This window comes from Toxotes jaculatrix, chromosome 9, assembly GCF_017976425.1.
Source record: "Toxotes jaculatrix isolate fToxJac2 chromosome 9, fToxJac2.pri, whole genome shotgun sequence".
NCBI lineage: Eukaryota > Metazoa > Chordata > Actinopteri > Toxotidae > Toxotes > Toxotes jaculatrix.
Genome location: NC_054402.1, coordinates 16,454,967 through 16,467,892, shown reverse-complemented (window position 1 = coordinate 16,467,892; position 12,926 = coordinate 16,454,967). Strand labels below are relative to the sequence as shown.

Below are 12,926 nucleotides of genomic sequence, written 5' to 3'. Positions count from 1 at the left end.
AGAGTATTAAAGCAGAGGAAACAAAGGTCCATCAGGTGCCGTTAAGAAAAACACAAGATCCTATGAGACCTAGACCAAAGGTCAAAGGTCATTTGTGGACAGCTGAGGTACCTGTCGCAGAGAGGAAAATGAGCTTCAACAAAAAGTTCAGAAACAGAGATGAGACAAAAGTCTTCAAGATGTTGCACTGAATGAAATGGACAGCTCGCTTGAGAAAGGGATACAATCAATCATGGCTTTCAGCATTTAGGAAGGAAGTCAATTGTCATTAGGTGATCAATCAAGTACACAATAACAGAGTAAAGAAACACAGAGCTAATCTTTGATGGTGCAGAGTCACATTTTAAGTGTTTCATTAACTGATGGATGGGTTAATATGACTGATCGATGTGGGAACTAGCACTGTGAAATACTACATGTATTCCTCCGTTTCTTCTCGCTGCAGTGTCTATGTGTGAAACCATTTATTCTGCACATTTTGGATCACATGGTCGAATGCTTTTACCACCTCACTCCAGCAGCTCACATGTTTCCCATTTGTCCCTTCAACACAGAATTTATGCTCTAACATAATAAGGATTTTCAGAGACTGTATAGTTTATGTTTAAAACTGGGACACAGTTTCTGCACTTGCTGTGCGCATATTTTTCATCTCTTTTGTTTTTTATAGGACGAATAAAACTTAATTTGTTTCCTCAGAGCGCAGCATAAATAACCTGAATGATGAAAACTGGGTACTGCTCTGTTTTTTTTTTTTTTGTTTCACACTTTTACTCCATGGATACAAGCACACTTACTCTGTTGACTTAATAATGAACAAATGTGGTATTCCAAACAAAAGTTAATTACCCTATCTTCACAACTGGAAAAAACAAAACTGGAACTGCACACCTGCCCTGAAAGTGTGTGTTACCTTTTTACCCTATCTCTCCATGAAAACTTCTGCCGACTTTGTCCTTCTACATCTGGAAAAGCCATTTCTCTTTAGTTCACCAACAGATAGGACAGAAAACGTCTTGCAGAGAATGGATGAAACGTAGCTGTAGATTTATGTGCCTTATGTTCTGCAGATATGTGACTACCTGGCATCACAAAGCAAAGAAAGAAAACAAGACTTAGGGATGATTTCACAGACATGAATTCAGCATGATTCATACCTGGAATGTTTGCTCTGCAAAAAAAATGCCGTTGTAAATTAATTTTAATCATGGATTAGACTTTATTCATATCTATGCCATGTAATGACATCTAAGTAAAATCTGAGTCTCTCCTGTTTCTGAGAAAAATCATGTAACACATGGACTCAGTTACACAGCTTCAGTACTATTTGCCATTGTCATGCATTTTACCATTACCCATGCACCGCTCCCCCTTGTGCATCCAAATAAAAATGTATACATCTTCTATGTAGCCTCGTGTTTGTTTAAACCTGGTAAGGTCTGTATGTCCACATGACTCGTGGGATTAGCTAGCTCAGCACTATGATAGCCTTTTACAGCAAAAAGGAAAAACTGCATATTCCCAAAACAGCCCAAAAAAAATGACAGTAAAACTCCAAAAAGCTCATACGGAAAAATAATCATCTTCACTCCCTTATTCTGTAGCCAAACAGCTGCATTATGGGTTCAAAAGTCAGATTTTTATCCAGTGTTTAAAGTGATGAAGATCCAAGGCCATTATCAGAGGCCTTTAGTAAAGTGAAGAAAAGTGTGATATGCCCACTTGAAGGATCCCACAACAGTGACCTCTCACCCCACAAGCTTATTTTCTTAAACCTAATGCTAACTCCAAATGGGCAGAGCCAACCCAAGTTCAAGGAGGATGAACTCCTTTAATCTGAGAGTGCTCCACTGCTACTGTAGGAATCTCACAGTGAGTCTTGGAAGCACATGGTCAATCACACAGACCATTAGCTACAACCCACTCAGCATTAACCTGGTAAACAATGGTGCCTTAATGCATTTGGAGAGATGAGGGTGTGCTTGTTTGGTGTGTGAGAACTTCCCTGCCATATGGCAGCCATTAGGTCCCTAATGAACTTCTTCCTCCGATACCAATGCTAAGCATGTAGCACTCGCATTGCTCCTTGTGTTCTCCTGTCAGGCCAGCAGCTTTCAAGCCTGTCTTGGTATATGATTCCTACGTCCACATAGTTAATGGCAGACTTGAGGAATGAAAACAGGAAGGGGAGGTACACCAGGCTTAAAGAAAGAAATTAGCAAATGCCAAGTGAATGCTGCCATCTAGTCTCTCTGTTTTTTTCTAGACAGACCTATGTTTATCTACAGGGAGAGTCACACAAGACCCACGAACACAAAATTTCTACCTTTCAGCCACTTTGTTTCTATGTTCATACATCCTCTCCTTTTGCATTGAGGATCTTTTCATCCTGACCACATGATGGTTTCAGTATTTGCCACAAGACTTCAACGTCAATAATTAAAAAAAAAAAAAAACACTGAAAGTAGAACAGCTGTTGCTGACATTGCATGTGGAAAAAAACAATATGTTACTGTAATTTGTCACAGAAGCTTTGGTTGGAAAAATAAGCCACCTGGCCTTTTAAAAATCCTCCCAGAGGAAAAGTTTGTACTTAAAATTCTGTCTGTCTTTTCAGTATGGCAGATGCTCATCCAGACATGGCAAGAAGAAAAAACAAACATTTTTTGTATTCAATTTTCTCTTATTTTCCCTTTCTAATTTTTTAACTGAAAACCCAAATGATGGCTCTTGTTTCAGGGTTGCTGTTAAGTAGTTTAGCAAAGTTTGTATCCATTACTGAAAGGTCTGGTGTGTTCATGCCAGAAGCCTCAGTGGCTTTTAAGTCAGTTTTCAATAGCTTGTCATTACTGTATATGATTGCCTTAAGTAATATCTCTAGTAAATGTTTTTACTTATGTGTAGTTCTGGGTGTCCAAAGTCCACATCTCAGAATAAAAGTGCTGATTTCTGAGTGACTAAGTTCATATTACACCACGCCGGACAACTTTAAAGGGGTCTGTTCATGTCTGAAGGCTTACATTGTTAATATAGTTTTCAGTGAACCTTTTCAGTAACCTCCAATAAAAAGAGCATGAGGGCTGCTAGCCAAAGCAAAGACCAAACTGTCAGAGGTAATCATGAGGTCTGCGCTGCACTTCATTATGAAAACAAAGAATATCATGACATCCACACCTTCAGCACCACAGCAGCCAGCAACTAAAATTTTGGTTAAAGAAATCTTTGAAACTTGACCAAAACAAGTAATAAGGTCTTGCCTTCATTACGACCATATGGTTCCCATCATATCTTATTTCAAAACATAAGTCTCCTGCACACGTTTGACACAATACAAGTCCTTTAATCTGTAAACTGGGCCTTTAGATAAGGATCCAGTATATAGGATTAAGCAGTGTTAACTAAAAAAAAAGTACCCTTTTTTCTCACAGCCAAAGAAATACAAGTGAAAATAGATCCTCAAAAGGCACAGGTTACTGAGGTCAATTATAAACAAAATGCTTATACAATTGACCTGGAGTTTTGCGATGAACCTAACTGCATGGAAACACTCAGAGAGGATAAACTGTGTGCATGGTATGTAAGTTAACTTACGGTGGAAGATTCAGTCCAAACCTGTAAAAGACATCACTGTTTCCTAAAGCTGTGAGAACAACCACAAAAGCTACTAAGACATCATCTTTTACACCTTGCTCTTCTTAACAGAACTGGGCGCAACATCATTTTTACCAAATTAAATCTAGGTCTTGATTTATTTATTTTTCCTCAGCTATGTTTTTGTTGTAACCACACTTCTAAAGTTTAACTTGACTGCATCTTTGAACTTAATTACTTCCAGAATCTGAAAGAAAATACTACTTATTTCCATTCTGAAAGACAAATTATTTCACCGGCTCTCTTGTTAAGGTTCAGTGCAGGAGCAGGCATACCAGTAAGATTAATCCAGGGCAGATTTTCTCCTTCTGTCTGATAGAAAATCACGGGGAGGTATGATATCATTGCCAAAGATATGTGGACACAGTGGAAGAAAGGAGATCAAACTCTGGCTAAGGAGCTATAAAGGACATCAGATCTATAATATACAACACCAACTGAGGACATTACCGGATCATTTTTCCAGAGTCTTCCCAAGAGGCATATTCTTTTGAGCCACATTAAAAAACAGATGGATGACGATAAAACAGTGTCCTTTTAAACTGTCTTAAAATTTTCAAATTGGATCATAAGCTAATTCCCTCAGATTCAACAATAGTGAGATCTTATAGCGGAAGAGAACTGTACCCAATGTGTGAAGCACAAAGAAGAAAGGTTTTTGCAAAATCTCTTCAACGACCTCCAAGGGTAACACGCAAGCTGGGCCCCTGTAGTATAAATGACATGAACAACACCTGTCTGGCATATATTATAAACACTCTACTCTTTCAGTGCCAAAAATGCAGACATAACACAAGAGACCACAAGGAGGAATGCCCTGAGGATTTTAAATCTGGAGTACTGAGTCAGCATGTTTTCCCCTGTGTTTTAGTCACCTCCCTCCCTCTAAATGCTAACAACCCTGCAGAAGGAGCAGTTGACTTGTGGCCCTGACTCTTTACTATATTTCGGTCTACTATAGACTGAAACACAGTTGAAGATAGAGGCTGTTGTACTACAGCCATTAAATATTGAGTGAGCATTAGATGAAGTGAACTTTAATTGAGGTCAAGATTAATATTTTATCCAATGGAATCAAACACGTAATTTTTCCTCCATTGCAGACCTGCCTCACTGTTACTGCAAGGCGTTATCAATAAATTCTGCTCTCTCCAGCTCTCTCTCATTAACACACAATTAAGCACAACATGATACAAACAATAGCAAGAATACAGACCAGACCGGAAGTATTTGTACAGTTAGATATGACAGTCTTCAACTCATACACATCAGCAGATGCTCTGTATCTTCCCTAAAGATGTTCTCCCAGGCCTTCACTGCTACCACCTTCAAGTCCTGTTTGTTGTGGGGTCACTCCGCCTTGATAGAGTTTTGCGTTTATTGAGCCTCACATAACACACAGCTGCCCAAGAAACATTCAGTGGCCAAGTGTCCAATTACTTTTGCACCCTGGCACTATGTTAAAATGGCTGTATCTTCCATACTGGTCTTTCTATACTGATATAAACCTACTCAAATTAAAGCTAAGGCTTGGCACCTTGTCTGGATGTAGAATCCATTGTTTTATTTCAAACTGAGTGTGCTGAAATACTGAGCCAGAAGAACAAAACATGTGTAACTGTCCAAATTCTTATGGTCTGGACTGGTTTATATAAATGGACATATACAGCGACAGGTGTGTTTAATTTAATAGAGAGGAGAACCAATCCTGTCCAGACATGAGCTCAGTGATTGAGCTGAGAACTGAGCCTATGGGAGACAAGACACTTATGTTCATATGAAGAAAAACTATTCCCATGTGAGAAATTGTGATTTACATAGCAACTGTAAGGCTTTCTGCAGAGTTCCCTAGAGAAAATGACTGGTGATAACATTGTCCACAGCATTTTTATTGGTAAATATAAGTTCTTAACCAAAGAACTCTGTTTGGACTTTGGTGGTGTGTCTATCCCTGTGCGTGTACACAACCCGAATTCTTGTTTTTTTCTTCCCCTTTTTCTTAAATGTGAGAAGTTCCTAATAACTGCTCACGTCGTTAGCTGTCTTATTACATTGCTGAAACCTCCACTACAACAAGATCCAGTCTTAGGCACTGTCCATAATCACTCTTCTATAAAGTGCTTTGAAAACAGCCAGGCTTCTTTAGTGAGGACCAGATGGTTTCTGTCCTCACACTGTTATGTGCCTGCGCTCTCTTAATTTCATGCAGACCCATGGACCAGTTTAACCAAAGCAAAGTCTTATCCAAGGCTTAATAGAGTGAGACAATGGCATTCGCAAGCAGGGGTAAATACAACTATTACAGAGCAGGCTCCAGTGTCTAGGCTCATGCTTTGGCTGTATTCAGGCTGTTAATTACCTCACAGTGTCAAAACCATGGCCTTAGTGTCAGTGGCTGACATGCGTTTCCATGGATGGTGCCTTCTGTCTCGTATCAGAGATTGGAAGCAGGTGGCGGCCGGCCACCACAACACACAGAGGGCTCTACCACCACAACTTGGCAGGAATACCAAAGAAAGTAACATTCAAGAAGCCAATCGACAATGAGTGGTGAAAAGAAGGGGGGGAAGTGAGCAGGGCACAGATTCTCACTTGAGCTATTACCAGAGCCAGACTGTTCTTCAATGCTGCTCACAGTGTACATTTTCCCCCTACTCAAGTCTGCCTGGAGTGAATTGTGCTGAAAAGCTAGGTCTGATAGATTGTCTCCACAGTAACCCTTCTCAGCCTTCATCCTCATGATTTATTACGTATATGAAAAACAATACACTGAGTGCTGCCGCACACCAAAGTGATTCAAAAAAATACTGTAATCTACAAAATCAACTTTCTCAGTGACACACTCATTTTGTCTCCTCATTTCCAGTTCAGGTCAAGACTATTCCACCTTCAAAAGATAGGCATTCATCAAACCTGCAGTAACTGATTTATTGACCACTTAGGAACAGCAACTGATATTTCATCACCTCTTAGTTGACATGGAAAACTGGTTAGCAAACAGTTGCCTATTTTCACATTCAGCAGAATCAGCAGAACACCATGAGTGACCTTGTTTACATCCAAATAGTCATATGATCCATTGGCAGTATAAAAATATCAATAATAGCTGCTTTAATTTCAGCTTGAATCAACATACAAACATGCAAACGCACAAGCGCACCTGTTAATACTTACTTAATACACACCCCTATGATACAGCTGTAACAGCATCTGAGAATTGACAAAAAGTGGCCTTGGACTGACTTACCCTCTGGGATAAAGCAAAAAATGTTCAAATACAACACAATGGCATTGAAAAAAATTAAGTAATTCTCTCATGGAAATTTGAAAAGACTGATTTATCTATGCCATGAAACAGCAGCTCATGTGCACTGCCAGAAGTTTCAGTACAGGTGCAGGATACGATACAACAATCAATCAAAAATGGCAGAGAACAGACAGAAAGACAGACCGAGATGCCAAATACTTACATGCTGTAATACCGGAGACATTACATGAAGCAAGATTATGGTAAGAGCACATGGGAGAGGATAAAAACATACAGGAAACACCACATCATAAATCTGAAAACATCTTCATGACCAAACGGCAAATTCGGTTGCCTTTGACTTATTATTTCAAGTTAAATCTACAGAGGTCAGCATTCCTGCCTCTCTACTGTATCTGCTCTATGTCCATCATACATGAATCACATACTGGACAGTAATAAGTCTGTCACTGTGGAATGTAAAAGCTCACAACGCAAATCTAATATTGTACAGGGTTCCCAAGAGAAATCCTGATGGTGCAGTGTGCACATACAGAAATCCAGGTTTCCAGGTCTCTCCTGGTAATTATGTTAAGCTGGAATGTGATGTGCCTAATTTCCACTGCACACACACACACACACACAAACAGTTTCCTGATCTTAGTGTTTATTTTGTCTATCAAGGAATAAATCAAGATTTTGGGAATGGCCCATTGCCATCAGCTTACAGTACATGTTAAATGTGTTCTATTTCCATTTTCTATATAACAAAACAAGTCACACATGTGGGCACCTTCCTTTGTGGGATGTAGTCCATGGTTCAAAACAGTATGTTATGTCTATCATATTTATTGTGAATTTTGCCAATTATGTGGCTGTCAGTCTTATCCATATCATTCTAAATGAAGTACTGTCTATAAAGATACTGCTAGTGGCCTAAAATCACTCAAATAGTGTGTGTTAACAGAAAAAGCCCTGGACCAAACTATCAGGGATGATTTTCACATGTCTCCATAGATGAGTTTTCCAAATTTTCTGAAAGCTCTGTGTATTCCTGTATTCTTAGTCATTCCTCTATTTTTTTTTTTTTTTTTTTGCAGTTAAGGAACAAACTTCAACTGCAGGACAGACAGGGAATGAAATATTTCGAACCATTATTACTGCACTCTACATGACACTGTCATATGCTAAAGTCTTACTCTTAATGTTGTATACTTTACGACATCATACAACCCTAAGCATAGCAAAAGCAGATGTTGCCTTTATAAAACAATGAAACTTAGACAGTATCATCTCTTACTGCAGCCAAACCTTACTTACTTACTTAACCTTACTTTTCAGTCTGAATAATTCTTCATTAATTACAAGATTTTCCCAAAGAGAATGTAGCTAAAATGTCAGAATAACCAGAAATACCTGCACTCAGCAGGTTACAACACAGAATTATCGGTGCACATATTTGCCTCTGCATTTAGCAGAGGTACAGTGAAGGAAACTGGCTGAACACTGGAGATTGGCTGACTCTTTGTAAAATGATTCTGGCAGAAGAAGTGAGGATAAATCTGTCTCGAGAGAAGAGAGAAGGAAAAACGTTTCACAACAAGAGAAGAGCAAGATGTGAGTTCACACTGAGGCGGATTGAAGCAGAGGATGTGAAAGAGTGAAAGTAAAACCTAGAGGAATTCTGATTAGATCTAAAGTCGCTTTCTGTTCTCGGTCTGTCACCCTGATGTGTGAAAACCGAAGAGCCAATGTCAAAACAAACGGACGGGAGAGCCGCCTCTAACAAACAACGACACGTTAATGTGAAATGTCTTAGCAAGAGGGAGCACTGTTTAAAAGCCGTGGCAGGCAGGTCCTTCCTCCCGGGGAAAGTCAAGGAACCAAACGGGAAATCCTCTGCAGTGTGTGTGTTTGCAAATATGAGGGGGGTAGGAACCAAATATCCTCTATTCACCATTCTGTCTCTGCAGGACTCTTCCAAAATACTAACAACCATCCTGTTTGCATGCTGATGTAAAGCCCAGGGGTTTGGACAGTAGAAAGAACAGGCAATGCTCAAAGACAAAGCAAGTGTGTTAACCATTTAATGACGGTTCGGAATCAGACAACCAGCAACTCTAAATCTCACTATTATGTTATGTTATGTTATATGTTATGTTATGTTATGCTAAGCTAAACTAAGTGGCTGCTGGCTGAAGCTTTATATCCACCATACAGATGTGAGAGTGGTATTGATCTTCTCATCTAACTCTTCAGAAAGCAAGTAAGCGTATTTCCCAATTCCCAAAATGTCCAAATATTCCCTTATTAAAGTATGTATGTTTTAAAATGGTGAACTTCTGTTCCTGGAGTGAAATATTGTCATATGTGACAAGAAATCAGTTGTAAGCTTTTATGTTCTTAACTATATGAAAGCATAACTGCAACCACCTTTATTAACATATAGTTTTTTACAGAGTGGAAGCTCAGCTGTGTTAGCCACAGCACTCCAGGCTCCAGCATTAAAAGCAAACCATTCTTCCCAGAAAGCACTTCTTCTACCTTTAACTACCAAGAGACCCCCACAGAGCCGCCTCATCCAATCACAGCAACACTCCAGGCTCATTCTGCTTTTGCAAAGTGAAAGCATAAGGTCTGAACTAGGCCTATTAAATCTTTAACAACATGCTGTCCTCCAAAGATGCAAGTCAGTTCACTGACTAACAAAGTTGCACTCAGCTTACTGCTGCATATTGTACATAAACACCTGGGATGTTAAGAATGGGGCATGCAGGCTTATAAACACAACCAACTTTATTTTAATCACGGTAAATGGTGTGGTTTTTATCACATGGGAAAGAAAACTCACCATACTGGCATTGTGTCCCTTTGAAGCCCGATGGACACTGACATATCTGGTCTTCAGTCTCTGCACATCGGCCTCCATTGAAACATGTATTGGCACCACAGACTCCTGCAGATACCACATATCATATACCATAATGCTTCTGATGTATCCATGTTTGTGTGCATATACAATATCTGGATGTATGCAGTCTGTGTGTTTGCATGTCTCTATCTCTCTGCCTAATCAGTGGCTTGGCTACTTTCCTGCTAAATCAAACTGACAATTTGCCATTTTTTGTCCTAAATATCAAATTGATAAACACAGCAGCATCATAACAATATCAAAACTAGCCTTTTGTTGTACAGAAGTATGTAAAATGCTATTACTCACTATGCAGACAACCCATTTCGTTTCCCTTCTGAGTCCAACCTGGGCAGCACTTGTAGACTGTGTGCAAATCCATGCTGTACACCTGCCTGTACCCTGTGTAGTATGCTGTCCTGAAGAGGAGAAATGTTGCTATTGTCAGTTCGAGATTTTCTTGCAATTATATTATAGATCTACACATATTGAGAAAGTAACCTATTGAGTAAATATGGCGCATCTTATATTTAGAGAATCAAATCTTCATGATTTCAACAAAAACAAAATGAAAATAAGTTACTGTTACTCAAATGATGGAAGCACATTGTCAGTTGCATAGGACCGTTTTATATCAGTAGTATTGCCTGTTTTGCATATTCAGAACTGTTATGATCTCTGATCTCAGTAAGCAGGCAAATAAAGAAGGGATGCTGTCTTCCTTGATCTATCCTACATCCACAAAGACACACGAGTATTTTTGCTTTTACCTTCTCTCGTAGCCCATACACCATCTGTGGTTAATGCAGCCCTGTTTCCACACCTTGGCCATGCGAGTAAAAGCCTGGACACAAGGCTGACGGGCTCCCAACATGGACATCTCCTGTTCAGCACAAACATTTGGCCTGTGCATGGAAAACGTACAAAAAGAAATAACAAGAGATGCAATAAAAAAAACTGTTTTACATGTAAAAAGTCAGCAATAAATTTAAAGGAAAAAAATGTTCTATGTTGTTATGATAACTTTGAAAACCAGCATGTGAGTACTTCACTTCTCATTATTGAATATAATATATTGAGGTAGATACAGTAGTTGACTGATTTGAGGGGTAGGTTATACAGCTTCAGATGGTGGTCTAAGCCTCTCACAGAGGTCATATTATGTATTCCCAACAGACATGAACTTCTAAATGGTCTGCACATGTCCAGTTGCATGAACATCAGTTCATCACACACAGTGTTTGTCAGACAATTATACATCTTCCAGTTTGGTGTAATATGCTTGATTAAGGTGCAGAAGAAAAAAGGCCATGGTTTGGACACTGCCTACAGCACCCAATAAACAACCAATGAAATTCCACAGGAAATTTGTTTTTTTCCCCTCCAGAATTGTTTGCTTGTTCATGTGCATGCATTCACTGATGTGTACATGTTCATTCAAGATCATGAAGGTTTGTACTATACAGCGCCTGGTCATTAGTAGCCTGCATCCATGTGTGTTGTCAGTGCAGGTAAACTGTCCAGAGGTGTCCTCCTCTGCAAACCATCTGGCTTCAATACAGAGCAACCTGAAGTTAATTAGAGGAAGTATTCGGCTTCTTCGGTAATGAAAACGATTTCGATCCTGTCCAGCAGAGTCTATTTACACTTGGAAATCTCTGGTAGAGTAATAGGCTATACAAAAAAAAAAAAAAAAAAAAAAAATTACATTCCAATGGAAGCTATTATGCAGAAGCACGTTACATCAGTGCTGTAAAACACACATTCATTCTCACAGGGGACCTGAAAGAGCGGCTCCTAGTGGACATTTAACAGAGTAAACGATAACGCTACAATTACAGACAAAAGGACAAGTTGCATTATTTATAAAAGTTCAGCTATGAAAATAAATGTCGTTTTTCATGTAGGCAAGGACACGTCGCTTATGTCTTATTTTAAAGCAAGTAAAAGTAGTATAGTAAAACTTTCTCATTCACCTGACCACTCAAGAAAATCTAATAAGTGCAAATGCAACGGGAACGATCTAAATTGCAACACCTTACTTACATGCCAAGCTGCAGCTCCAAAGATGATGCGATGTGCATGGTGCTGAGTAATATCACACACAAAGTGAAAATATATGGGAACATAATTTCAGCCAGTTACACACACGGAGAGAAGTATTCAATCGTCGCAGCCTGTGTCCATCAAATGAAGAGCATCTTCACATGTATGGAAGTTCGCCTTACGACATGACTCAAATGTTTACGTTTGTCTCGCAGAGATATTTCCCGTGATCGAGACGTGATTTCCCGTTTACCGGTTAAGCAGAGGTAGAGACTTGTCTCATGTCAATCGCAACCTTTGAATGGCTCCGACTAAACGCACCACCCACAATCACTGAGGGGCCAGCTCCCATAACCCCCGGCGACGCGAACCTGTGCCTGAACCTATGAACACAGCCAGCCATGCTTTCATATTATCTCTCGAAGAAATACATGATGTGAAAAATATGGTACCAAACTCAAAAGTTCTCTTATAAATGTAATTTAATCAATGAAAATGAGAAAGATGCCTCATTTATGTGTTGAGAAAATTAAATATTAGATTAAGATTTTTTCACATTTTCATGATAGCATTGCTATCATGAAAACGTGATATACAACGAATCCACCTATCTAAATCACCAAGTGGGGTTACAGCAGATCAGAGTGTGTCCCAGTTCTTCCAGTTCAAATTATGTACAGTGGAATGATTAAAGCAACAGAAATTCAAATGTTGGAAAGGATCAAATGCAGGAAAAACCCACCCACTGACACACAAAAGAGCAATATGCAATATACCCTGCAGGTGCTGTGGAAGCACGTACAGCCTTCTCAGAACTTCAGCATCTACAATGGAGGCGTGGAGGCAGTGGCCAACCTGCTGAGAAAGTAACATCAGAAAAAGGTTTCCAGTGCAGAATACAGATTAGGAAAGGAATAACTCTATGCAAGCATAACCTATAGTGTTAACTGTCCAGTTGTTGTGGCCACTATATGGAATTCTACTATACTACTTTTGCTAATAGATATCACACCCATTTTCTCAGTGTTTATTTAATTATCATCTCAACTCCAATAATCCTAAATCTGTGTG

General features: G+C 39.3%; 1 protein-coding gene across 1 annotated transcript in view; it reads right to left on the bottom strand.

The window, feature by feature from the left end:
* LOC121187698 (multiple epidermal growth factor-like domains protein 6) overlaps positions 1-11,939 on the bottom strand; it is a 53,987-nt gene extending 42,048 nt beyond the window's left edge. Inside the window, exons 1-4 of the mRNA XM_041047076.1 lie at positions 11,856-11,939; positions 10,580-10,714; positions 10,119-10,228; positions 9,750-9,854 (exon numbers count right to left, since the gene is read on the bottom strand). Of these exons, the coding sequence (XP_040903010.1) occupies positions 9,750-9,854; positions 10,119-10,228; positions 10,580-10,714; positions 11,856-11,938 (433 nt within the window). The 5' untranslated portion in view covers position 11,939. The remainder of the gene's footprint in view (positions 1-9,749; positions 9,855-10,118; positions 10,229-10,579; positions 10,715-11,855) is intronic.
* Between the last annotated feature and the right edge of the window lie 987 nt (positions 11,940-12,926).